Source organism: Eurytemora carolleeae, unplaced genomic scaffold (genome assembly GCF_000591075.1).
Source record: "Eurytemora carolleeae unplaced genomic scaffold, Eaff_2.0 scaffold438, whole genome shotgun sequence".
Lineage (NCBI taxonomy): Eukaryota > Metazoa > Arthropoda > Copepoda > Calanoida > Temoridae > Eurytemora > Eurytemora carolleeae.
The window spans coordinates 27,818-54,458 of NW_019396620.1; the positions used below are offsets into that span (position 1 = coordinate 27,818).

At 33.5% G+C, this 26,641-nt stretch overlaps 4 protein-coding genes across 4 annotated transcripts in view; 3 read left to right on the forward strand and 1 right to left on the reverse strand.

The window, feature by feature from the left end:
* The first annotated feature begins 4,263 nt into the window (after positions 1–4,263).
* LOC111706436 (uncharacterized) lies at positions 4,264–7,213 on the forward strand. The gene is made up of 2 exons (XM_023479313.1): positions 4,264–5,557; positions 6,374–7,213. The coding sequence occupies exons 1-2, from the start codon at positions 5,230–5,232 to the stop codon at positions 6,640–6,642; spliced, it is 597 nt and encodes a 198-aa protein (XP_023335081.1). The 5' UTR covers positions 4,264–5,229; the 3' UTR covers positions 6,643–7,213.
* A 5,593-nt stretch (positions 7,214–12,806) lies between these two features.
* LOC111706432 (PRELI domain containing protein 3A) lies at positions 12,807–18,994 on the forward strand. Its single transcript, XM_023479311.1, has 6 exons — positions 12,807–13,011; positions 13,658–13,779; positions 14,180–14,296; positions 15,112–15,288; positions 16,075–16,189; positions 17,742–18,994. Exons 1-6 carry the CDS (start codon positions 12,919–12,921, stop codon positions 17,835–17,837), a joined length of 720 nt encoding a protein of 239 aa, XP_023335079.1. The 5' UTR covers positions 12,807–12,918; the 3' UTR covers positions 17,838–18,994.
* A 1,855-nt stretch (positions 18,995–20,849) lies between these two features.
* LOC111706437 (hybrid signal transduction protein dokA) lies at positions 20,850–22,391 on the forward strand. Its single transcript, XM_023479315.1, has 3 exons — positions 20,850–21,108; positions 21,496–21,942; positions 22,203–22,391. Exons 1-3 carry the CDS (start codon positions 21,060–21,062, stop codon positions 22,343–22,345), a joined length of 639 nt encoding a protein of 212 aa, XP_023335083.1. The 5' UTR covers positions 20,850–21,059; the 3' UTR covers positions 22,346–22,391.
* Positions 22,392–25,638: 3,247 nt separating this feature from the next.
* LOC111706440 (mothers against decapentaplegic homolog 6) overlaps positions 25,639–26,641 on the reverse strand; it is a gene marked incomplete in the record, with an annotated part of 3,079 nt that continues 2,076 nt past the window's right edge. Inside the window, 1 exon segment of the mRNA XM_023479318.1 lies at positions 25,639–25,872. Coding sequence (XP_023335086.1) covers positions 25,774–25,872 — 99 coding nt within the window.

The following is a 26,641-nucleotide window of genomic DNA, read 5'->3' on the forward strand; positions in this document are numbered from 1 at the left end:
GAAGCAGCATCTCTCTTCTCCCTGGATACAATCATTATATATATTCAGCTGTAACCATCTTTCTTCTCCCTGGAAACAATCATTATATATTCAGCTGTAACCTGCTGACAAGAAGCAGCATCTCTCTTCTCCCTGGATACAATCATTATATATATTCAGCTGTAACCATCTTTCTTCTCCCTGGAAACAATCATTATATATTCAGCTGTAACCTGCTGACAAGANACCAGGTTTAATGGTTTCCACCAGGATTAATGGTTTCCACCAGGTTTAATGGTTTCTACCAGGTTTAATGGTTTCCACCAGGATTAATGGTTTCCACCAGGTTTAATGGTTTCCACTAGGCATAATTCAAAATAAACTTAGTTCGGTTTTTAATGTTAGTTCAAACCTGAGTGTTGCCTATTATCTAAGCAATGACTTCATGATGTTGCATGAATTCAAAGAAATTTTAAATTAGCGAAACTTGGCTCCGCCTTTTTAATATAAAATACACCCAGGCTTTGAAGAAAATTTATTTAAATAAATAGCTTTTTTTCAAGTATGTGGAGCACACTAATATAAAGACAGGTAACCAGTATCTGCTGATGGGAACGGGAAACTAGTATTTAATGATGGAAACAGGAAACTAGTATCTACTGATGGCAACAGGAAACCAATATAAACTGATGGAAACAGGAAACTAGTTTCTACTGATGGAAACAGGAAACCAGTAGATAATAATGGAAACAGGGAACTAGTATGCACTAATGGAAACTGGAAACTAGTATATACTGATGGGAACGGTAAACTAGTATCTACTGATGGGAACGGGAAACTAGTATCTACTGATGGAAACAGGAAACCAGTATATAATAATGGAAACAGGGAACTGGCATGCACTAATGGAAACTGGAAACTAATATATACTGATTAAAGCAGGAAACTAGTATCTAGTGATGGGAACAGGATATCGGCATCAACTAATGGAAACAGAAAACTAGTATCTACTGATGGAAACAGGAAACTGGTTTTTATTGATATATATTATATACTGATAAAAGCAGAAAACTACTATCTAATGATGGAAACAGGAATCTAGAATTTAATTATGGAAACAGGAATCTAAGATATACACATTGAAACAGAAAACTTGAGTATTCTAACGCAAACAGGAAACTAGAATATATTGATGGAAACAGGAAACTCAAGTATACCGATGAAAACAGGTAACTAGTATATACTGATGGAAACAGGAATTTATAATTTACAAATGGAAACAGGAAACTATAATGTACTATTGGAAACAGGAAACTAGAGTAAACTGAAGGTGACAGGAAAGTAGAATATTCTGATGGAAAAAGGAAATTAGAGTATACTGATTGAAACAGGAAACTAGTATCTACTAACGGAAACACAAGACTATTGTATACTGATGGAAACAGGAAACTAGTATTTACTGATGGAAACAGGAAACAAGTATATACTGATGGAAACAGGAAACTAGTATATACTTTTAGAAACAGAAAACTATTAAATGCTGATGGAAACAGGGAACTAATATATACTGATGGAAACAGGAAACTAGTATACACTGATGTAAACAAGAATTCAAAGTAAAATGGATACAGTAAACCAAAGTGAAATGGAAACAAGAAACTAAAGTGAAATGAAAACAGGAATCCAAAGTGAAATAAAAACAGAAACCAAAGTGAAATGGAAATAGGAAGACAAAGTGAAACGGAAACAGGAAACCAATGTGAAATAAAAACAGGAAACCAAAGTGATATGAAAACAGGAAACTAAAGTTAAATGTAAACAAGAAACTAAAGTAAAATGTAAACAGGAAACCAAAGTGAAATAAAAACAGGAAACCAAAGTGATATGAAAACAGGAAACTAAAGTGAAATGAAAACAGGAAACCAAAGTGAAATAAAATCAGGAAACTAAAGTGAAATGGAAACAGGAAACCAAAGTGAAATAAAAACAGGAAACCAAAGTGAAATGGAAACAGGTAACCAAAGTGAAATGGAAATATGAAACTAAAAAGAAATGAAAGCAGGAAACTAAAGTGAAATGAAAACTGGAAACCAAAGTTAAATGTAAACAAGAAACTAAAGTGAAACTAATATACACTGATGGAAACAAGAATTCAAAGTAAAATGGAAACAGGAAACCAAAGTGAAATGGAAACAGGAAACCAAAGTGAAATGGAAATATGAAACTAAAGTGAAATGAAAACAGGAAACCAAAGTGAAATGGAAACAGGAAACTAAAGTGAAACGTAAACGAAAGACAAAGTAAAATGAAAACAGGAAAGTAAATTGAAATGAACACAGTAAGCCAATTCAGTGAAATAATAAAAATTAGCTAGGCGAAGGGTAGCTAGAGTAGAACATGAAATAATTGTGTTGTGCACTTGTGTTTATATAATTACAGCCTTAAAATTGAATTTTTATAATTACAACCTGAAACTTGTATCTATATATATTTTCGGCGTGTCTGTTTGTTCATTTGTTTATTTCAAATAAACGTACAAACAGCAGAACTGATTGAGCCCAAATTTTTGGTGGCATAACATTTACGGTTTTTGAAAATCCATCAGTTGAACAGGAAAATCTGCGATATTATTAAAGTACGATTTAAAGTTGGCGGCTAGCTTGAAAATCAGCATTTAAAATATAAAACACATTAAAAAATTCTGTAACTAGGTAAATATTGGAAGGGAAAACATGCACGCCCCGAAAAAAATCAAGGGTAAAATTCCTCCAAAATTTTTTGATTTTTTTTAAACAAAAGAAACTTCATTGTATAATAAAATACAAGTTTGCAGGCTCTTCGCAATTTAGAACATGCATAATAATTTAGAACATGCATAGAACTGTAGAACATGCATAGAACTGTAGAACATGCATTTGAATTTTAGTCCAGGTTAAAAAGCTGATTTCAAATCTGGATGGGGGAATATCGAAATGTCACGAAAAATCCCTCAGCATATTCTTGTTTTTCGACAAAATGAATATGAAAGCACTGTTTAGAGAAACACTACTTCCCGCGCACAGAGCTGCAGTGCGCAAGCCATTAGCAAAGCAAACAGTCCAGAGAGAGAGAGAGAGAAACACTGGCATTGCCTGAATTTATCTGTCTATCAATTCGGCGTAAAAAGGGTGAAAGCATAAATATTTTTTTGTAGATTTTGAATTCTAAATAGTTATGAAAAATACATAATTTTAAACAAGAAGAAACTGCTTAAACCTGCAAGAAATGGAGATTTTTTATGGTTTCTAGAAATTTTGAGGAGGGCAAGTCTGCAAGGGGCCCTGGAGGGGAATCTCTAAAAATATCATAAGGAATTTACTATCTATTTTACAAGGGTTAGCCCTTGGTCCAAGGCTGTATCTGCTACGTGTGTATGCCTATAGGCCGTTATTTACATCTATATTTATGAATCTTAAAAAAGCAAGAACATGCACAGGATCTCCCCTTCATGCAACGATTATTTGCAACTGCCTGTATGCATGAATACAAGGTTTAAAACTTCCAAACTCTGTCGGAATACGAAACTTTAGGTTTGTTAAAATCGGGAAATTCAAAACTTTTTCTTTTTACAAAATTATTATCATTGATATTATTATTATTATCATTTTTGTTATTATTATCAATTTTATTATTTATGTATTATCATTATGATTACTGTTAATTGCTATTTTTTCATTATTTTTGTTTAGCGAACCTTTCTTTCTTATGACATTTTTTTATTTTAAATGTAAATACAACCATTTTTCGTCCACAATGAAAATTAACAATTTAAGAATTCGTTGAATTTTTCCGTTTTCAGCTTTCTGGATTTTCAAAAATTGTACTACAATTCTTTTTTCATATAGAACTGTATTCATCATTATAATTTCTTTATAATGAAAATACAAAAATAGAAACAGCCACATTCTTCCTTCTCAGACACTGAACAAGTTTTCCCTCAGANAGAGAATTGTTGCAAAGTTGCCATCTCTCTCTCTCTGTATAGATTCCCTGCTCCGAGCCGGAAATTTAAGAGAATATCGTTGAACAAAACAATTCATAGTTTTCTTTTTGGGGTCTCTACATTTGCGTAGATTTTAATTCTAAGATCAGAAACCAAACAGAGAAAGTAATGAAACCACATGAAATAATATTCGTTTACAAAAATAACTGGTATCTACAAAACTGCCTGACCCCATTCATAAAACAGGATTTCCTGTACTGACTTTCATTTCGATTCTCTATCTTAAGTTTTAGGCTCTGGGCTTGGCAGTCGGCAGCACTTTTTCCAAGAACATGATGATCACATTTAGCAAATATATACATAAAGATGCATCTGTTCAGATCAGAAATTCGGGGCGCCTCCCACCCTGGTCTTCTTAGGGGTTTCTGTTTTGGCGTTTTTGTACTTTCCTATAAAAAGGTATAATTAGACAGCACATTTAAAAATCAAAGTGGTCACAGTTTTAGGGTTTTAGCCCTTTATAGAATTGGAACTGCATGTTTACGTAATACTTGATAACACATTTCCGTTGCATGCATTGTAAGATTATCCAACCAACCAGAGTAAATTATGATCATACAGCAAGAACAAGGAAAACTATGAAAGAGGAAGACAATTTAAAGCAATAATTAAGTGCATTTGTTGTTATTTAGCAAATACAGAGGCTCGTAATAAATTACGCTGTACATAAATAGCTAAATGTGTCAATTAGTAAATACGTAAATCATAATAGGATTGCTTAATTATGTTATATATAACATCCCATTACTTGTAATTACGCTGTTAAGATCCAATTCGAATCTAAAGTGGAGAAATATAGTTGTTATAGAGACTCTGTACTATAGCTAATCGCGACCATTGGTTTGGCATTGATCGATTACTAGCTCATGTCCTTGTTCACATTAATAGCTGACAAAATTGTGTCTGGGTTTAGACATTAATAGCTAAGTGGAACTGAATTGTACCTGGATAGATATGTGTTTGGGAAACTGTTATGGAATAGGGCATTTACAACAAAAATGGTAGCAGCAGCAAGAATCAAGGACCCCATCTTAAATGCCTAGAGCTCCAAGAAAGACAAATCAAGTGAGTAACTGGTTTAACGTAGTACTGAGAGAAACAAGAGGTGGAGATATCTTTGAAAACGAGGCAGCAACAGCATCACTGTACACTGTGGAATCATTGTACACTAGGTTATCTTGTGAGGAGGTTTAGAGATAGAAATAAGCATGACCGAAGCCAGAGGAGGGAGAAACCTCCAATTCTCAGAGTTCCAGGTCATAATGCAGAAATGGGAACAAATGGAGCAAGGAAAACAAGCTTTAGAGGAAATAGTTGGAGCAGTGCAAAGAGATGTAGTAAAGACGAAGAAAGAAAAGAAATCGTATGTGAATACATGGGAAAACAATGGAAAACCAGAGAATCAGGATCCTATTGCAAGATTAACAGCAATGTTAGAGAAACCCAAGCTTGCATATGCAAACCAGAAAAGTAAAGATTTCCTAGATGCAAGGGTGATAAGCAGAGGTGCAAATGAGGACCCCTATGAGAAACTAGGTAGATTTGAGACTGCTCTTAAGAAAAGAATCCTGGCTTTTATAGAAAAGGCTCTGAAATATGCCAGAAATCACAAAGAAATGTCCAGCTGAGTCTAAAACTAAAGAATGCGCAAATTTTAAGTTTGAGGTTAAAAGTTCTGTAAAATAATGAATAGCTACTTAAATATTAAACTTTCTCAATTTTAAATTTGAATTTCCCGGGAAAATCTGAACCAATCAGAGAGAAGGATTTACGGAGAATATTACATAACCATCGCTAATCAGCTGATTACGTAACCGAAAACAAAACATATTTTGAGTTAAAACCGTATTTTGGGTTTACATGCAAAAATTAATTAATCTAAAACGTGAAATTTGTTTAACAAGGTTTTCACTTTTAAATATATCGTAAAGTTGAATGCCACTTTCTCAGCTGAATGATGATTGAATAATAGACAAATAGGGAAAATGCAGGATTTCAAGATTTTAACCCTGTGTTTAAATTTTAATTCGTCGATTTCGGGTTAAATATTTAACCTCACGGTTAAAGTTCAGGTTTAAATTAAGTCAGAAGTGGCATTTAACCATGAACTTAAAATTTAAGTCAAAACTTTTCGTTCTTTAGTTTTGGACTCTGGTGTGCGAAATTGGAAGATCATTTGTCCAATCATGACTGGGAAACAATACCAAATGATGCAATGAAAGGGATGTTATTGTCATGTACCACATGTGGGGCTAGACAGGAGTACTGTTGCAGCCTACAGGATCTGGACTAGCATTTGTTAATTATGAAACAGGAGAGTTCTTTGCTTAATTATTGAAGAAATTCTCATAGGTAAAGATGAAGAAGACAGGAAACTGGAATACATCAACAGAAGACAGACAAAGAATGAAGATCCCAGGAGATATTACGCTGACAAGTTAAGGCTATGTTTACAAGGATACGCTCCAGCCAAGAGAACATTGTCAGAGTTTAAGACTGCAATGATTTTGGGGTTGAACCACTGTGAACTGTGGAGAATGTGTTTACAGTTTATGCCCAAAGTACTGCAAAATGAGGGTGAGATTAAAGCAGTACTGGATCATCAGCTGGATGAAATGTAGAGAACAGGGCAAGTTCCTATGAAGGTAAACGCGATGCCTGGCTTAGTATCCGATGAATCAGATAAAGAGGAAAGTTATGGAGATCTCCATGCAATGCAGCCCAAAAATATCTGTTTTTACTGCAAAGGTACAAGTCATATGAAGAGAGACTGCAGGAAGTTGGCCGAATGGGGTAAAAGGAATCCAGTGCAATGGCATAAGAGAAACCAGACAAGAGGAACAAGAGTTGCAAACAAACAGAAGCAACAACAGGAAAAATATCAATTTTTCCTGTTATAATTGTGGAAAAATAGGACGTTACTCGAGTGACTGCAGAAAGAAACGGAGTGATAACGGAGGAGGCGGAAAAGTGGTAGATCTAGAGAAAGCAATGGCAGATCAAAGGAAGAAAATGAGTAAGATGCTTCCAGTGTTCCAACAGTGCACAGCTGGCAACTCCAGAGATGAAGAAATTTGATTTAATAAATAGTGATATAAATGAATTAATAAATTTTTCGTTAAGAATTATAATAAGAGTTATAAATCCTTTATCTGTGGCGTTATTTATAGTAAATATATTAAACAAAGAAGACTTTGTTTCCGCTTAAAACTGTTTATAAATTATGTCTGAATACAAGAATATAAATATTAACTACGAGTTACGAACCCTTGTGACAAGGTTATGTCTTCTCAGGTTTCTGTCTTTAACGAAAAATAAATCATTTTAAACATATTTAAACAGGGGGTATGCCCCCTTACCCCTTTTTCCGTTGTAAGAAGAAAACTCCCCTCCCCCCTCCTTCTTATCTAAAACTGAATTTCACTTACATTTAAATCCTTCTCGGCCTTTTCCATCTTCCACAAGAAGAAAGAATGAGGGATAAAAGAAGAAAGGATAAAGGAAGTAAGATGTAAGGATAAAGGAAGTAAGTAAGATGAAGGGATAGAGGAAGTAAGAGGAAAGAATAGATGAAGTAAGAAGAAAGGAAGCAAGAACAAAGGATAAAGAAAGTAAGATGTAAAGATAAAAGAAGTAAGATGTAAGGATAAAGGAAGTAAGATGAAAGGATATAGGAAGTAAGATATAAGGATAAAGGAAGTAAGATGTAAGGGTAAAGGAATGAAGATGTAAGGATAAATGAAGTAAGATGTAAGTATAAAGGTAAGTAGGATGTAAGGATAAAGGAAGTAAGATGTAAGGATAAAGGTAAGTAAGATGTAAGGATAAAGGAAGTAAGATGTAAGGATAAAGGAATGAAGATGTAAGGATAAATGAAGTAAGATGTAAGGATAAAGGAAGTCAGATGTAAGGATAAAGGAAGTAAGATGTAAGGATAAAGGAAGCGAGAAGAAGGGATAAAGGAACTAAAATATAAGGATAAAGGAAGTAAGATGAAGGAATAAAGGAACTAAGATGTAAGATGTAAGGATAAAGGAACCGAGAAGAAGGGATAAAGGAACTAAGATGTAAGGATAAAGGAAGTAAGATGAAAGGATAAAGGAAGTAAGATGTCAGGATAAAGGAAGTAAGATGAAAGAATAAAGGAAGTAAGAAAAAAGAATAAAGGAAGTAAGAAGGAAGGATAATGGAAGTAAGATGAAAGGATAAAGTAAGTAAGATGAAGGGATAGAGGAAGTAAGAAGAAAGAATAGATGAAGTAAGACGAAAGGAAGCAAGAAGAAAGGATAAAGAAAGAAAGATGTAAGGATAAAGGAAGTAAGATGTAAGTATAAAGGAAGTAAGATGAAAGGATAAAGGAAGTAAGATGTAAGGATAAAGGAATGAAGATGTAAGGATAAATGAAGTAAGATGAAAGTATAAAGGAAGTAAGATGTAAGGATAAAGGAAGCGAGAAGAAAGGATAAAGGAACTAAGATGTAAGAATAACGGAAGTAAGATGAAAGGATAAAGGAACCGAGAAGAAGGGATAAAGGAACTAAGATGTAAGGATAAAGGAAGTAAGATGAAAGGATAAAGGAAGTAAGATGAAAGGATAAACGAAGTAAGATGAAAGGAAAAACGAAGTAAGATGTAAGGATAAAGGAACTAAGATGTAAGGATAAAGGAAGTAAGATGTAAGGATAAAGGAAGTAAGATGAAAGAATAAAGGAAGTAAGAAAAAAGAATAAAGGAAGTAAGAAGGAAGGATAAAGGAAGTAAGATGAAAGGATAGAGGAAGTAAGAAGAAAGAATAGATGAAGTAAGACGAAAGGAAGCAAGAAGAAAGGATAAATAAAATAAAATGTAAGGATTAAGGAAGTAAGATGTAAGGATAAAGGAAGTAAGATGTAAGGATAAAGAAAGTAAGATGTAAGGATAAATAAATAAAATGTAAGGATAAAGGAAGTAAAGGATAAAGGAAGTAAGATGTAAGGATAAAGAAAGTAAGATGTAAGGATAAATAAATAAAATGTAAGGATAAAGGAAGTAAGATGTAAGAATAAATAAAATAAAATGTAAGGATAATGGAAGTAAGATGTAAGGATAAAGGAAGTTAGATGTAAGGATAAAGGAAGTAAGATGTAAGGATAAAGGAAGTAAGATGAAAGGATAAAGGAAGTAAGATGAAAGGATGAAGTGAGTAAAGGAAAGAATTAAGAGTTTAAGAAAATGATTTTGGATTAAAAGAGGTTATTCAATATTCATATTATACATAGATGCTGATTATGATGAGAGAGAAAAATTTAATAAAAACGTTGGAAAAATTTAACCTTAAAAAAAGTAATTACCCACTTATGTGTGATAATTAAAGGTNGCAGTCATTAAAGTGGCGAATTGGATCTAAGATTCGGCTAAAATGAACTGTGCCTTGATTCTCAGTTTTTGTTGACCAAACAAATCTGAAAATAATTTGAAAATTTAGTTTAAGTCAATACAGATGCCATAAAACCCCGATAGATGTCGAAAATTGTGTTAAAAGTGCATTAAATTCAAATCACAGAAAACAAAATTTTACGGTGATTACTAATTGAGGTGGTGGAGATTACCAATTGAAGAGTGCGCTTGCCGCAAAACAGATTTGGGTGGTGGTGATTACTATTTGAGGAACTCTGGACTCCCTCCCTCACGGTTGTGGCGGAAAACAAAAGATAAAATGTGGCATACAGAAGGGGAAAATGTTGTGGCTTATGGCCGCCTGCCATCTCATGACCCTCCCGCGGACTACCCCGACTCTTAAGTAATTAGTCTTTAAACACTGTATAATTTTGAAATCGAAAATAGATTGTTTTTTGTTTGGTTGAAAAGAAGGAACTGCAGGGGGCTGTCGGGGGCGGGGGAGCAGGGGGATGGGGATCGTAAACGCAGTCAACGAACAATGCAATATATGGGGGTTCTTGAAGGGGATATCCCGAAATGTCGGTTCCCATCAGAAATATTTAATATATACGGGGTTACACATAAAGGATGCGACTGCAAATATGACCTGAAAAATTGATGCTATTTAGTTTGAAATATACTGCCATTTGAACTATTTGACTTTTTGAACTATGTTCGTTTGAACTATTGCACCTGGTAATTTAGTAGTTCAAACGACTAATAGTTCAAACGATAACATTCTGTGAGCTCATTTGAACTATTTTACTATTTTTTTGCTCATTTGAAATATATTGTTATTTTTGAACTTTTAATAAAAAATGGTTCAAAATGAGCCAAAAATAAATAAATGTACCAATAAGTAGTTCAAACTAGAAAACATAGTTCAAACTAGCAAACATAGTTCAAACTAGCAAACATAGTTCAAATGAGCCAAAAAAAACTAGTTTAAATGAACCAACAAATATTTAATATGAGAAAAAAATAGTTCAAATGAGGCAAAAATAGTTCAGACCTTCCAAAAAATAGTTCTTACGAGCAAAAAAATAGTTCAAATGATCAAAAAACTAGTTTAAATGAACCAAAAATAGTTCAAATGAGCAAAAAAATATTTCATATGAGTAAACGGTAGTCATGGAATTCCTCCCAACAGGATTCCACCCATGGGACTCCTCCCAACAGGATTCCTCCCAAACGGGATTCCTCCCAAACGGGATTCCTCCCATGGGATTCCTCCCACACAGGATTCCTCCCACACAGAATTCCTCCCACACGGGATTCCTCCCACACAGGATTCCTCCCACATGGGATTCCTGCCACACAGGATTCCTCCCACATGGAATTCCTCCCACACAGGATTCCTCCCGCAGAGGATTCCTCCCACAGTTGTTAACTAAGGATCCACACCTGATAAGATCCCTGCATTTGATTATATTATAGTGATATGATTTAATACTTAGTCTGTCTGAACCAGTATGCACTACGAGAAGGTCAATTAAGCATTTTAGCACGCCATTCTTGATTTTATATAGGAAAGAATATTTTAGAAGAGGAAGTATTTTTAAAAGAAAGGAAATATTGATCCAAAAGAAAATTAGTAAACTAATCTAAAATATTTTTTTTTTTAAATATACAACTTGATTTTAAAAAACTTATAGTGTGGGAGGAATCCTGGTGGGAGGAATCCCATGGGAGGAATCAAGTGGGAGGAATTCTGCATGGGAGGAATCCCGATGGAACCACTATGAGAACTATGACGGAGAGCAGACTTAACGATCTTACACCCTTCAAGGCTGTCTCAGCTCTCTACTGAGAAAATCATTGAAATGTTTGTGCAAGCAAATCCCAGAAAATTGAAGCTTAGCAGAGTTGGTGAATATGTAGATGAAGTAAATTCTATCTATAAATTTCAGAAGAAATTTTGTTTATTAGTGAAAATATAATGTTTAATGATGCTGTGATTATTGATTTAGTTAGCTGTGATGGAGTTGAGTGATAAATTTCTAAAGTTAAAAAGTTAGTTTTTCAAGCAAAGGAAAGGCTCTATAGGCTCCATAAGGTTAGTACAGGGTGTCCCAATAAACATGGGAATTCAGTGACGAATTCGAAATCGTCTTTTAAGATAATTCTTTGATTTAATATATACTAGTGATACCTACTGAGAAAGCTGTATAACTGTGAGAGTTTCGTCTGCTATGTTCACATTTTGTTTGTTTATATTTTGACTGCATACGGTTGTACTTCGTAAAACAAGAAAATTGCAGTATACAATTACTAGGGTTTCCATTCGCAAAACTTTTGCGCAATTTTTGCGGAACGAAACGCAAAATTTTTCTTTCTTTGCGCATCAGTTTTGCGCGAAAAAACAACAATTTGCGCAATCAGCTACTAGCGTGCACAAAAAATAGNAATTTGGTTTTCTTTTAACAATAATTTTATATTTTCTATAAAATGATATTCCAGGGTCCACCAGGTTATACGGCATAAATATGTGAAGTACACCTGCAGTATGGAAACAGTACAACAAAATGGCCGTTTTACACTTTTTTCCAGTAAATTCCTCTCTATATATTCTATTCTATGCATTATAGACACATCAATTTACAGTCTTTTACCCTTTTCATATAATAAACTCTAGCAGACATAATACTATTATGGATTTTGAAATTAGGTATTACAATGCTAATTCATAACAAAGACGATATCCAATTCGTCGTACTGAATTCCCATGTTTATTGGGACACCCTGTAATTCACCCAAAAATGTAGTCTTTTTGGTGTATTCTTATGGTAAACAAAAACAATTCCAGGGAGGGGGAGGCAAAAAACAGCCGGGGGCAAATTGTGCCCCCCCCCCTAAACAAATGCCCTCATACGCTCCTGGGAGCCACCCCCCTGCCTCCTTCCCTTCCCTGTAGGTTAAAATTAAATTATTATAAAAGACGACATTTAAAGTTATGACTAATCTCTAGTTTAATGCTCGATCTAGCCGCTAGATAACGTCTAATGCTGGTCTAATGTCTATCCATACACACAACCGTCTGTAATTCCTGTTATCGTATTTATAACATATTTTTTACGAAAAAACTTCAAGAAATCTTCAATTAAATGTTTTCATTGTAGAAATTTTAAGTTTAGATGTTTACATAAAACTTATTAGAAGAAAATACATTATGAAAGAATATATTTCATGCATTGACTCAGTGAATGTCTGCTGTTTCCTCTGACGTAGGAAAACCAGGGACTTTTCATTTCTGAAAAACTTTTTTTGGCAAATAAAATTGTGAAGATTAAAAGTCAAATATTTGATTTATATTTTAAACTTTTTAAATGTTTAATGTTTTGGTTAATTTATCCCTGATTCCAGAAAGTACACAAGGATTCCTAAAAGTCTTCCTTTACAGTCCGTCCTCCGTATAGGGTAGGTGACTAGGGGTATATATCCAGATTTTAGTCCACCAGGGGGTTAATAAACATCTTAAAATGAGAATCTGGACTTCTGAACACATCTTCAGCCATAGTTGGGAGACGGTGACTGAAGGGCAGTGGCAGAAATACCCTAATCCACATAATCAGGTAAAAAACCTTTCAAGTGATTTTTACATGTGATCCATGAACAATTCTTTTTTCATTGAATTTAAACTACAGATTGCACTTGTTAACATCTTCCCCCCCCCCGTTTCTATTTTTTATATAATTTTTACTGATTTTACTTTAATAAGTCTTTTCTAGGCAGTAATTGGTCAATTATACAGTTCACTTAAAGCTTTGATTTTTTTTGCTAAGACATGTCTTATTACTGTTAAGGAAAATTCATAAAATTTGGGGACCCTGCCATCAAAAAAAAAACAGAATAATCTTGATTAATCTTTGAACCTACAGTTACGATTGAGTTTAAAATGGATTAACTTAAAATTCCCTTGGTGGCATTTTCTGAAAATTTGAATTATAACTCAGAAGCCTGCATATTAATATATTCCGAAAAAAAGTTTAGGTGTTTTGACTTGAAACCTGATGGTTCATTTTCAGCAGCGTGACTAACGCTTTTGGTCCCTCTATATGTTAGCTATAGCTGGCCAACCGGCTCGACCAAATTGGTTGAAATTTTTTTTATTGATTTTTTTTCGAAATTTTGAAATTTTTACCGCAAAGGGTCTTTTAAAATGTGGAAAGCAAGGACTAGCACTTGAGCTGGTAGAATATATGTATACTTGTACTCTAGGCTGTTATTGGAACTGATGTAGTTGAGAGGAAGGTTGAGAATGGTATACTACACACGAATAGAATCATATCATCAGATTGGGGGCTAGCGGACTGGGCCCAGAGAATACTCGGAGCAAACAAGTAAGTTATACAAATAATCTATTTTGTTTTTTTTTTCATTAAAGTTTGGAACCAATTTCAAATAAACAGTCTTTTAATATGATTCCAAAGGCAAGGATTTTCATACTTTTTGTCTAAAAATAAATCATTTTCCCCTAAAATAAGCTTATTAAATAGATTTTTTCCCCAAGCTAGTCAAGAAAAAAATATATACAAACCTGTTAAATCTAGTTGGAATTGTTCAAAAGAAACTTGTGTGTACATCATGTTAGGGGTCGATTTTCTCCCTTTTTAATTGATTATACAAACTTGATGTTTTTAACCTGCTTTTTGTAAAATAATATTTATAGTTTTCTTTAATTTTTTATTTTTTATTATGATGCTTTTACAGTGAGTTTGTTTATTTGATTAATATTTACAGAGTCTGCTATGCGCATGAATACTCAATGGTGAATCCCAGTGAGCGTGTGATGGAGATGCACTCAAGAAATCTCTCCTTCTCTAATATCGTGAATATGCAAGAAAAAATGACCTACAGGTGACTTTTTACGCTTGTTTAAAATTTCTTTTTAAAGGGAGTGTTTGCAACAGATAAAAGTAAAACAAAATTAGTATTGATCAAAATGGAAATCAGTCTATTTTCCCTCAAACTTTTCGCGAACACTCCCTTTAATCTTTTCTTTTAACCCTACTTTAACATATTTACATATATTTTTACCAATTATAAAAAATGGACATCTTAAGCTTTTACAATTAGTGAACAAGTTTTCAAGACTCCTTTAAAGAGGTAAAAAGATATAACTATTTTCTAATCTAGAAAATATACGAAAATTTAATCATCAGAGAAAAAAATTCTCAAAGTTTCTCAATTCAAAACTTTTGGGAAATGAATGTTTTCTGGTAGCCACAAATCATAAACTAACCAGAATTACGTTACGAAACTTGTTGTTCAATCTCAACACAAAATATGATAGTTCCACATTTTTTGTAAATAAATTTTGGTCTGTATTGACATTCTTCAGTTCTTACGATTTAATAACTATAAAAATCAATATTAAAAATTCAGCAGAAAATAAACAAACAAAAAACTTGGTTGTCAATTTAAAAAAGGAAACTAACTCAGAACAAAAATTTGTAAATATTCACATTTTAAAGAAACGTTTAAAGAGAATTATTATAATCCTTGAGATTTCTTTCTGTCATGAAGATTCAAAACAAACTGTTAAATGTACGTAGAGTATTAAGAGGGGGGGGGTACCTGGAACTTTACTCTCCCTGTCTATTAAATTCTATTATAATGTACGAAATGAAGTTTAATTTGTGTATGATTTATTTACTGTTTTATGTTGTTAGACCCCACCCTGAGGATGCTGGTAGGACGGTGATGAAACAGGAAACCGTTGTAACAGTCCAGGGAGTTCCTCTCACATCCTACATGGAGAACATTATCGTCAACACCGTCTCATCAAACAGCAACAAGGGGAAAGCAGCAATCGAGTGGATAGTCGAGAAGCTGGGTCAGGAATGCAGGTTTGTCTTCTTGGACACTTAAGGGTGTATATTTTTCAGTATTGCTCCTCCCCCCCCCCCTTCAACCTCCCCTGGAGGGGGAAAGATTTTTGATGATTTGGGGGAAAATGAAAAATGGGGCATCATACGGCAAGTTTTTCATTTTTTACATTTTTACCCGAAAATTCATTTTTTTTCTCAATTCTGCGATTAGAAAAAAAAAAAACTTTTTTGGGGAAAAAAATGATTTTTAAAAGAGGGTAAATTATTTTTTGAGAAAATATACAATATACATCCCTGAATGATTCATTAACTGTTATTTTTCAGATACAGTCATTATTATTAGCAATATAAAGCGGAGCAAAAAGTTTTAAAAATTAGTAAATGCGCAAAGAATTTTGCATTTTGTGCATGAAATAACTCTGGAAATGTGAATTTTAGGAGATATAATAGACATAACACTTTCTAATCAGAAAATTAAGATTTTTCTTTAGAATATACTTAACAAAGACGACGTACATTCCACTTGCTACCGGTTATGACTGGATTGTCATTTTTTCTTTCTTTTATTTGAAATGCTAATCGTCAAATGAACTGAACACGTTTGGTTTTCTGCAAAATGGACATTTGATTTTAAAAATTGATTTTATCTTCAGATGACATGAAACTTGCAAGAAAAATGAAAGATATGTTTTTTTTTAATAGATAAATATTTTTTAAAAATAAATTCTGGAAATCTAGTCGAGCGATTGAAAGTTTCATAAACATCCTATTTTTTAGTTTATTTTTTATTAATTTATATTTCAGATCCTTGAGCCTTTCCTCTTCATTAGAAAAACTTAAACTCGAGATGGTTGATCTTAAGCATACAGTTGCAGACTCATTAGTACATACAGCTAGACAACATATAGATGATCTACAGGTTTCCCCCCCCCCCATACATACAGTAACAGACTCATTAGTACATACAGCTAGACAACATATATATGATCTACAGGTACCCCCCCCCCCCCATACATACAGTTGCAGACTCATTAGTACATACAGCTAGACATCATATATATGATCTACAGGTACCCCCCCCCCATACATACAGTTGCAGACTCATTAGTACATACAGCTAGACAACATATAGATGATCTACAGGTACCCCCCCCCCCCTCCCCCATACATACAGTTGACAGACTCATTAGTACATACAGCTAGACAACATATAGATGATCTACAGGTACCCCCCCCCCCCATACATACAGTTGCAGACTCATTAGTACATACAGCTAGACAACATATATATGATCTACAGGTACCCCCTACCATACTTACAGTTGCAGACTCATTAGTACATACGGCAAGACAAAATATAGATGATCTACAGGTACCCCCCCCCCCCCCCCCCATACATACAGTTGACAGACTCATTAGTACATACAGCTAGACAACATATATATGATCTACAGGTACCCCCCCCCCCATACATACAGTAACAGACTCATTAGTACATACAGCTAGACAACATATATATGATCTACAGGTACCCCCTACCATACTTACAGTTGCAGACTCATTAGTACATACGGCAAGACAAAATATAGATGATCTACAGGTTCCCCCCCCCCCCTCCCCCATACATACAGTTGACAGACTCATTAGTACATACAGCTAGACAAAATATAGATGATCTACCGTGTATAATTCGGACATTTTCCCTCATTGTTTATGACGCAGAACTGCGCAAGTCACTTCTTAGCGAAACCAAAATCTCAACTTATAAATTTTGATGAAGAAAATTTTGGTTATCATTAAACAGAGTTTTCAAGGGTACCTTTGTGAACCAGACACAGCACTTGAGAAATGGAAAGCTACTAGAAATTAAGTTCGTCCCTCAAAATCTGGGGAAGGGCAGTATCTGTTTAGATGTATTTTAAATGATTTAAGATCGACGCAAAGCATTTATTCTGACTTAAAATCACGCGGACAGAACGGACGGGTTGTTATGTTGGCTGAACTCCAAAACTTATTCCCAATATTTTTAAATTAATTTTCAGGGGTTTATATTTTTGTATATTTTCTGAAAGCAGATTTGAGGAAACTAATTAAGGGATATGTGACATTTTTTTAATGTATTATATAGAATTTCTGTATTTTCCAACTTATAACGCTAGTCTTAAGAAATAGATATATATTTTTTAATCTCCGCTGTAATATTCATTTTATCTTAGGTTCATCTTTATCGCAACCTCGTGCAATTTTATTGCGATTTCAAACCTTAGAATTCCCTCCAGTACCTGGAAATGGTTTTCGAAGAGGGGGGAGGGGTGAACATTATCACGAAAATGTTATTCTAGAATTGTTAATACTCAAAACTTGAACATATTTTGATGGATTAATTGCAATGTGGATTCGGATGCGTAAATTATTGTTATCTGGACTTAAACCTTGATTTATAGATTAATTTAATTTTTGTCAATGTATAGGCCCGAGTACAGTTGGATCTTCAGAAACTTGGAAGTAGTATAGCTCAGCCTGTCATGCTGAAAGCAGAAGATATTTCCAGTTCATCATCTAGCTAATAAACAACCATGTAAACAACACATACCATGTACTGTGTACTCAAGTCTGGAAAGTACACTGTTCATGTTCTGTGTACTATCATCTATACAGTACACCCCATGACTTGGCAACATAGCTCAAAACTCAACTTGATTCAGACTCTAGCTTTTACTGAGACATCAAGCTAGAGTTCTAGTCTTTACTTGGACATCAAGTCAGAGTTCTAGTCTTTACGTGAACATCAAGCTAGAGTTCTAGTCTCTACGTGAACATCAAGCTTTAGTTAAGTTCTCCAACTTAAAATCTCTGGACTCTACACTGTACCCTTCTTCTACACTACAGAACATACTGTACATAAAAAGTATTGTACTGGAGGAAATCACCGTGTAAACCATATAGTACATAACAAATCTCAAGCTTGTGTACAGAATGTGCTATAAACACTTCTATAATAATATTAACAACCTTGCTATAGAACATTAAGTATTGTACAATCAATTCCTTGTTCGCAAACTTATTGACATGCAGCTGGAGGAAATTGTTGTACATTTTTGTTTTAATTTCATTTAACACATGTTGATAGTTATCAAACACGTGTTGATAGTTATCGAACACGTGTTGATAGTGATCGAACACGTGTTGATAGTGATCTAACACGTGTTGAATGTGATTGAAAATGTGCTGAAGGTTACCTAACACTTGTTGAATGTTCTCTATCACATGATATTACCTGTCGAATTGGAGCTATCGTGATAAATTAGATATGTAACACGTGTTGAATGTGATCTAACACATGAGAACGGTATATTTAACAAATGTATAATGCGATCTTATATCATATGTTATATATGTCGATTGTAATGATATAACGCGTTTGGAATGTGATCTAACGTATATAATGTTATTTATAATGTGTTAAATGTCATCTTACACGGGGTTTTAATAAGATCTTACACGTGTTTTTAACAAGATCTTACACGTAAATATGGTCTTACACGTGTTTTAAACATGATCTAATACGTGGTAGAACAGATATTATTTCTGGTAAACATGTTCACGTGTTTGTGACGTAAGCTTGAGATGATCTACGGCTGTTATGTAAATGACGGATATTATTGGATTTAGTCTTCTAAATTGTGATACTCACAACACCATATTAAATAAATTTTATTTTTAACAATTATTTCTTTGGGCGAGAATTAATATTGCTGAAATTAGTATCTAAGGTTGTAATCATCTCTGTTTAATGTTAAATCTTATGATCAGACAGGTGTGAGCATGTATTAACATTATTAATATTTTCGAAACTGAGATTTTAAACTTGCACGTTCATGAATATTAAATGTCTTGAGTAGTTACTGGAAATTGTAACCCTACGCTATTTAGGACTTCATAGACTGATAATGTATTTTAAGTAAGAATTGAAGATGCTTTAGTGAAACAAAATGGTCCTCTGAAATTTAAATTTCGTAGCGACATTCTATTATGAGGAGCATATATCCGCTTTTGGAAATGGCAGGGAATGGTATGAATAAGGGAATCATGGGTACTTGAATAGGGTATCGCTACGAGGCTCGCGCACGAATGAAAGGTCGATACGGCACGGGGGGAGATCCGTACCCTCTGACGTCACTGATTAAAACTATTGGTGGAGAATTCTCAGACCGCCAAAGAAATGCCAAACACAATTATGCGTATACTCGCCTACAACAGAGCCCGTTCTCTCCATAATAGTGTTTAAACAGTGGTCGTGTTGTTCACGTACTTTGGGGGACGATAGTTTGGCCGCTAGATGTCTCTCGTAAGAACTATCTATCTATCAGATAAGAATTTTGCGTGAGACACCTAGCGGCCAAACTATCGTCCCCCAAAGTACGTGAACAACACGGCCACTGTTTAAACATTATTATGGAGAGAACGGGCTCTGNGAAATCCTAATCTCCAACTTGAAGCAACTGTTTCTCTACCTGTGTATAGAATACAGTGTGATCCAAGCTTTAGAATTGTCAAATAGAAAATAAAAAAAATGTTCAAGAAAATAGAACTGTTTACAAAAGAAAAAAACGCAAGCAGTTAATAAATCTTATTTTTATTACCCCTTGCATAGTGAGATTAACACGGTTCATTTAAACTTTTTTATTTTAAATTTTTTATTTCCGCCAGTGCTGTAGAAAACCACCTGTTGCTTCATGGTTTAAGTGTGAGTTTTAAGTTTGTAAACTGAAGATATCTCGAAGTTTAAAAATTCTAAATCAAATTTATATTTGAGTTTGGATATTTTGCCATTAATTACCATGAATGAAATTATCCTTATTATTAAAACTTAATGTAGGAAACCTAATAAAACTTTGTGATAATATACTTCTTGAGTTTTAGTTCAAGCTATGTAGAGGATTACATCCGTCCTACCTGTCTAAACACTTTTACTTACAGAATACAGATACAGAGCGTACCAAATCATATTGGATTATCTCAAGCTTTCATTAGCCAAACTACGCCACATAATTTAAGAAAAACCTGGTATTTTCTGCAAGAATTTCTTTAAAGTATAGTATTTTACATTTTATCTAAATGATTCATTCAAAAACCCCTCAAACTATATCTGTTTCCTTACATTTATGATTCACTGCAACTGTAACTTGTTTCTTTCTTTCTAATTTTAATAAGTCATAAGATTATATTCATATCTAAAAAGTAAATTCATATTGAAAGAATTTCAAGTCGTCTTTACAGTATCGTCCTTTGTGGGTAACCCTGTATTAAAAGTTAGGTGTTCGTATGGTAAAGAAAAGTTAAACTTTTAAAATGCTTTTTAGGAAGTACAGGGTGTTCCACGAAACATGACAGTTGATGAATAGTTTAGAATGTCGTCTTCCAAATACTGGATAAGATCTAAAGACTTTTTGCTGTTTAGTTGGGTAGAAAAATCTTTTACTCCAAAATATCTCAATCTGTGATCGAAATGAAACTGCCATATATATTGTGATATGTTTATTAATCTTCTCTTTGGTGTCAAACAATTTAACAAATTATGAAAGAAGACATTCTAAGATATTCACCAACTGTCATGTTTCGTGCAAGACACCTTGTATACCACATCTTTTTGTTGATAATTTAAGCATTATTAGATCGTTATCAAAGATTAAATACGATCATTAAGTTGTCTCTCCCAACTGTCAGGTTTGTGAGAAACTCTTTCAATTTTTAAATTTTAGAATAAAAAACCAGATTAATTAGTAATAATGGAAGCTGCAGATTTCCTGGGGCGCTCCAGTTCTCATTGTCCAACAGGTCTCATCTATTTTATTAATGTTATTTTGAATATACCTACCTCAAATAGACATTGACTGTTCAGAAAAGTTTTACTGTTTTCTGAACAGTACCATTATATTCTCCTGTTTTCTGAACTGTACCATTATATTCTCCTGTTCACTGAACTGTACCGGTATATTCTCCTGTTTACTGAACTGTGCTAATTCTCCTATTCACTGGCATTGAACATTATATTCTCCTGTTTACTGAGCATACCATTATATTCTCCTGTTCACTGAACTGTACCATTATATTTTCTTTCTTACTGACAGCTGTACCAATTCCAGATAATTTTAGGAAATCTATGAGAGTAAAAATCCCTGAATATTTTTATAGTAGATGAATTTAACCTGCCTGTTGTTTCAGGTAGCGAGGGAGAATTTGCAACCTTTGGATTCCTCTCCTTGATCATTACTATGCTTAATACAGTTCTCACTCTTACCAATACCATCAATATCAACAACAATAACAACAACAACAACAACAATGACAACAACAATAATAATAACAATAATAATAATAACAACAATATGAATACTGGAAGACTATTATTGGTGGCTATTGGTGAGAATTTTGAAGAAGGGATGGCAGCTAACCAGAGGTTTGAGGAAGTCATGGTAGCTAAAGATAGGCTTGTGGAAGGGATGGCAGCTAACCAGAGGTTTGAGGAAGGGATGGCAGCTAAAGATAGGCTTGAGGAAGGGGTGGCACCTAAAGAAAGGCTTGTGGAAGGGATGGAAGCTTTAGAGAAGCTAGAGGAAGAGATGGCAGCTAAAGAAAGGTTTGAGGAAGGGGTGGCAACCTGTTCTTCAGGTAAATCTTTAAACTAACGGTTTTTGTTTTACTTTGTTTTACTTTGTGAAATAACGCTTTTTTCCGAAAAAAAACCGGGAAAAGTTTTTAAATTAGCGAATCATAGTCATTACAAAAAAGAACAACGTATAAAAGCAATTCTTTGCTAAGAAAAATTCTGAAAACAGATTTGGTTTCAACTCTTCTGAATTTATTCCAACTGAAAACTTTTTCATAATTTCTTAAATTATTATTTTCTTCCTCACCCTGTCTGTATTCAGGTGGTAGGTTGATATTCTACATAAAGGAAGTATATAAGCAGGTTGACCGTCTTATACAAGCCATAGATAGGAACTATCCAGCTTGTTATACTTTATACACTTGTAATAATATTATCTCCTTGTTAAACTTTATACACCTGTAATAATATTATCTCCTTGTTAAACTTTATACACCTGTAATAATATTAAANCTTTTGGAAACCTGTATTTTCAAAAAAAATTTATTTAAACAAATTTAAACTACACCATTTATATTTGTATTTATATCTTTGTGTGTGATTAAATCTTTATAATTATAATTACAATAATATATTATATCTCCTTGTTAAACTTTATGCACCTTTTTCAATTCCTTACATCTACTAGACTACTACTGTACATGTACAGATAAATAAACCTTCCATCCTAGCTGTACATGTTCAGGAAGAGATTTCTTTCATCTACTACTGTACATGTACAGAAAAATAAACCTTTCATCCTAGCTGTACATGTTCAGGTAGAGATTTCTTTCATCTTCTACTGTACATGTACATAAAAATAAACCTTTCATCCTAGCTGTACATGTTTAGGAAGAGATTCCTTTCATCTACTACTGTACATGTACAGAAAAATAAACCTTCCATCCTAACTGTACATGTGCAGGAAATGATTTCTTTCATCTTCTACTGTACATGTACAGAAAAAATCCTGACATCTACTACTGCACATGATACAGAGGAAATCCTTTTATCTTCTGCTTTATATGTGCAAGAAGAGATTCCTTTCTACTTCTATTGTACATGTACAGAAAGCAATCCTTCCATCTTCTACTGTACATGTGCAGGAAGAGATTCCTTTCTACTTCTATTGTACATGTACAGAAAGAAATCCTTCCATCTTCTACTGTACATGTGTAGGAAGAGATTCCTTTCAACTTCTATTGTATATGTACAGAAAGACATTCTTCCATCTTCTATTGTACATATACAGGAGGAAAACGTAAAGTCAGTAAATACAGAATCTAATGGAAAAGTTACTTATTAGTTTGAATTCAACCTACTTTTTAATTACGTTTTTGGAATTAGCGACAAAATGATCAATACAATGAAGACGACTTTTTATTTCAATTATGATTTCTACCAAATAGGTTGACAACCTATTTATTTCTACCAATCTTACAAACATCAGAGAAACATATAAATGTAATCAAAGACAAGTTTTCAATTAACAACTTCTCTTTGTTTACTGCGCTAGACAAAGTTTTAATCTTTTTTTCTTTTTTTTTTGCGGGGGGGGGAGAGAGAGGGCGAGAACTCTGAGAAAATAGTAAGTTTATAAAAGTTTTATTATTTCTGGTTTTAATAATTTTCGGAATTATTGAGGAATGATTAAAAAATGTGAAAATATTAATGGAGAACAATAAGTTAAAATACAGTTGAAAGACAATATCCTTTCAAGAAATATCAGCATTTCCCAAGCAGCTGATTTAATGAGAAAAGTGAATAGTTGAGTAAAAGGAAAAGATGGAATGACTGTTGAGTAAGCTAAAAGTTGCAACTAGAACCATACAAACACAAAGAAGTTATTTATCCTTGTGATATATGTAGTTTCTGTATGTGAGTATGTGGCAACTACGCGAGGGAGCCTGAAGAAACATGTTGAATACAAACATGAAACAGTGAGATATCCATGTGATAAATGTGATCATATTGCAACTGATGCCGATAATCTGACAAAGCGAATGAAGTTGTAAGATATTTTAATTATTGTGAGTATATCTAAAAAACATATAAAATGGAAGCTGGTCTACAAATACATATTAAGAGTAAACATGAAGCAGTAACATGCCATATTGTGTGTGTGGTGAATATTCAGCAACTACAACTGGTAACTTGAAGATACATATCAAAAGTAAAATAAATGTGACTATAATGTAGTGAATACATTAGATAGACTTGTAAAAAGTGAAGAAATCCTTGCGATGACCGTGAATATATAGCAACTGTTTCAGAAAATCTGAAGGAACACATGAAAACTTGCCATAAAGGTTTGAAATATTCCAGTATTGAATATGAGTATATGGAAACTGATACAGGATACCTGAAGAAGTAAATAATAATATTGGAAACTAAGGAAGTTAATTTCCCTGAGAGGTTTATGAAAACGCTTCATCTACGTCAGCTTATCTGATGACTCATATTAAGAATAAACATGAAGAAGTTGTAAATCGATCCTGTAATTAATGTGAGTAAGCTGCAATATGGAGGTGGGGGGGNGGGGAGCACGTGCAGACTGCAGACCCGCCATGTACCCACAGTAATGGCCTACTAAGCCTTTTAATTCGCAAAATAACTTCAAAGTCCCGTAAACCATCACCGTGGCACTCGTACACGACTTTGGGCCCCTGTAATTCTGTCTTCACGTCATTATGATCTCAATTAAAACATATTTGGCTTTAGCATCCACTAAATAAAGTCCTGGGGCTTAAAGTGTGACGTTTTATTGTGTTGGAAAGGTTAAACTGTCGCAGGAGGGATTTACAAACTGTGGTCTACACTTTGTAGCTTTAAAAATTGGCTTATTAAATAAGATGGTTTTCCGGATTTCTATTTTAATCAGAATTTGTAAGAGTATTTTGGATTTTTTTTAAAAGCTTTATTTTTGACACGGAAACTCACTCTTGAAAGTTGTAGCATAATAGCTATACTAAATGCATTGGGCAATGTATTAGGCTCTAGCCTCATTATTCATTTGGATTTTTGTTGACATTTTATCATATTTCTTTGCTTTAAATTTCTGAGGTTTTGCTCATAACTCACACGTGAAATAGCGTGCGTGTTGTCAATATAGTAATGGCGGATTTCGTCTTAATGTAAGTTAACTCGTTTTGCTTTAAACTAACAATTAACAAATATTTATTATTTTTACATAGAAATGTTTAAAGACAATGTTATTTTCGTAACCAATCATATAACATTGTATTAGAAAAAACTATTATATAAAGGGTAGAATCAATGTGCAGGTTGTCTATCAAGAATTTATTCTGTTATTTCTGATTATGTGAATAGAATAAATGCTGTTTTTAAACATTTGTTAAAACTAGACAGTAGACATGGTAGATAGTTGACAGTGGACAGTAGACACTAGACAGTAGACGGTAGCAATAGACACTAGACATTAGAAAGTAGACACTAGACACAAGACAGTAGACGGAGACGGTAGACAGTAGACAATAGAAATTAAACATTTGACACTAGATAGTATGTGGACATTAGACATATGAAACTAGACACTAGACACACCCTGTAGAATATTGAATTCAGTTCATCACAGCAAGATACACACAAACATTATCAAGAGTATACATTTTATAAAAAAGGTTTCATCTTTCTCCCTCGCCCCCTCCCCCTCCCACATCTTCTTAAGCTATGAAAAAAATTAATTTTGACTATGCACGGACACAAGATTTGTTTGAAAATAAAAGAAAGTTAAGTTTTCGCTTAAAATAGAAAATGTAAAACATCTCATGAAGAATAAGATATACTTTGATTGAAATATAATAAAACACCTTTTATATAATATAAACTCTTGGTCAATACATTAATATAAAGAGTTCAATATTACTTAAAAAATATGGATCCAAAATATTTTTATAAACATTTATATTTATATTTTTATTTTTATTAGTTTTCTGAAAGCCATATTACTGGTAGATTACTGGTTACAGTTAAGGGGGAGGGGAGGGGGGATTCAATTTGAAGAAATAAAAAGAGGGAAATTTAGATTTTGAGTTGTTGAAAAGAGCTGGGGAAAAATTGAGTAAAGAGATTGGCGGAAGATAAAGTAATTTTAAAAAGCCTTGTAAAAATATAGACTTGAGTATGAATAGAATTACACAATATAAAATATGTTTAGCTGCTCTAATACCTGGATTATTTATCCTTCCTGAGCTTGAAACTTTAGAATGGGATATCCTTAATCCCGATCGGTTAATTAATCTTGAGACTGATAACAAGAGGAGAAGAAGAATTATTTAATATGGAGATTAAGAAATAGAGGAGATCAAGCAATAATCCCGATATCTACCATTCAAAAGTTCCCAGCTCTGAGTTCTTTCATGGAAAACAAAACCAGGGGTTTTCACCCATTATTAATGAGTCGGGGAAAAAATTATCTGTTCGAATATTAAAGAAAACCGTTTATGTCAACTAGCTTATATATCTAGCTTACATTAGAGTCTTAGAAAAACATGGATGGAGTCGACTTTTAAAACATGGATGGAGTCGTCCTTTAAAATATGGACGGAGTCGTCCTTTAAAATATGAATGGAGTCGACTTATAAAACATGGATGAAGTCGTCTTTTAAAACATGGATGGAGTTGTCCTTTCAAACATGGATGTTTATTTAATATGCTTTCAGATAATAATTCTTCCCAATCTCAAAATATAAATGTCCGGTT

Excerpts from the sequence above, each read along its gene's own strand:
- LOC111706436 (XM_023479313.1), top strand. The coding sequence starts at position 5,230 with ATGACCGAAGCCAGAGGAGGGAGAAACCTCCAATTCTCAGAGTTCCAG. Across the intron at positions 5,558-6,373 it reads GGACCCCTATGAGAAACTAG|GTAAAGATGAAGAAGACAGG; the intron begins GTAGATTTGAGA and ends AAATTCTCATAG.
- LOC111706432 (XM_023479311.1), top strand. The coding sequence starts at position 12,919 with ATGAGAATCTGGACTTCTGAACACATCTTCAGCCATAGTTGGGAGACG. Across the intron at positions 13,780-14,179 it reads AGAATACTCGGAGCAAACAA|AGTCTGCTATGCGCATGAAT; the intron begins GTAAGTTATACA and ends TAATATTTACAG. Across the intron at positions 14,297-15,111 it reads CAAGAAAAAATGACCTACAG|ACCCCACCCTGAGGATGCTG; the intron begins GTGACTTTTTAC and ends TTATGTTGTTAG.
- LOC111706437 (XM_023479315.1), top strand. The coding sequence starts at position 21,060 with ATGGAAGCTGCAGATTTCCTGGGGCGCTCCAGTTCTCATTGTCCAACA. Across the intron at positions 21,109-21,495 it reads CAGTTCTCATTGTCCAACAG|GTAGCGAGGGAGAATTTGCA; the intron begins GTCTCATCTATT and ends CTGTTGTTTCAG. Across the intron at positions 21,943-22,202 it reads GGTGGCAACCTGTTCTTCAG|GTGGTAGGTTGATATTCTAC; the intron begins GTAAATCTTTAA and ends GTCTGTATTCAG.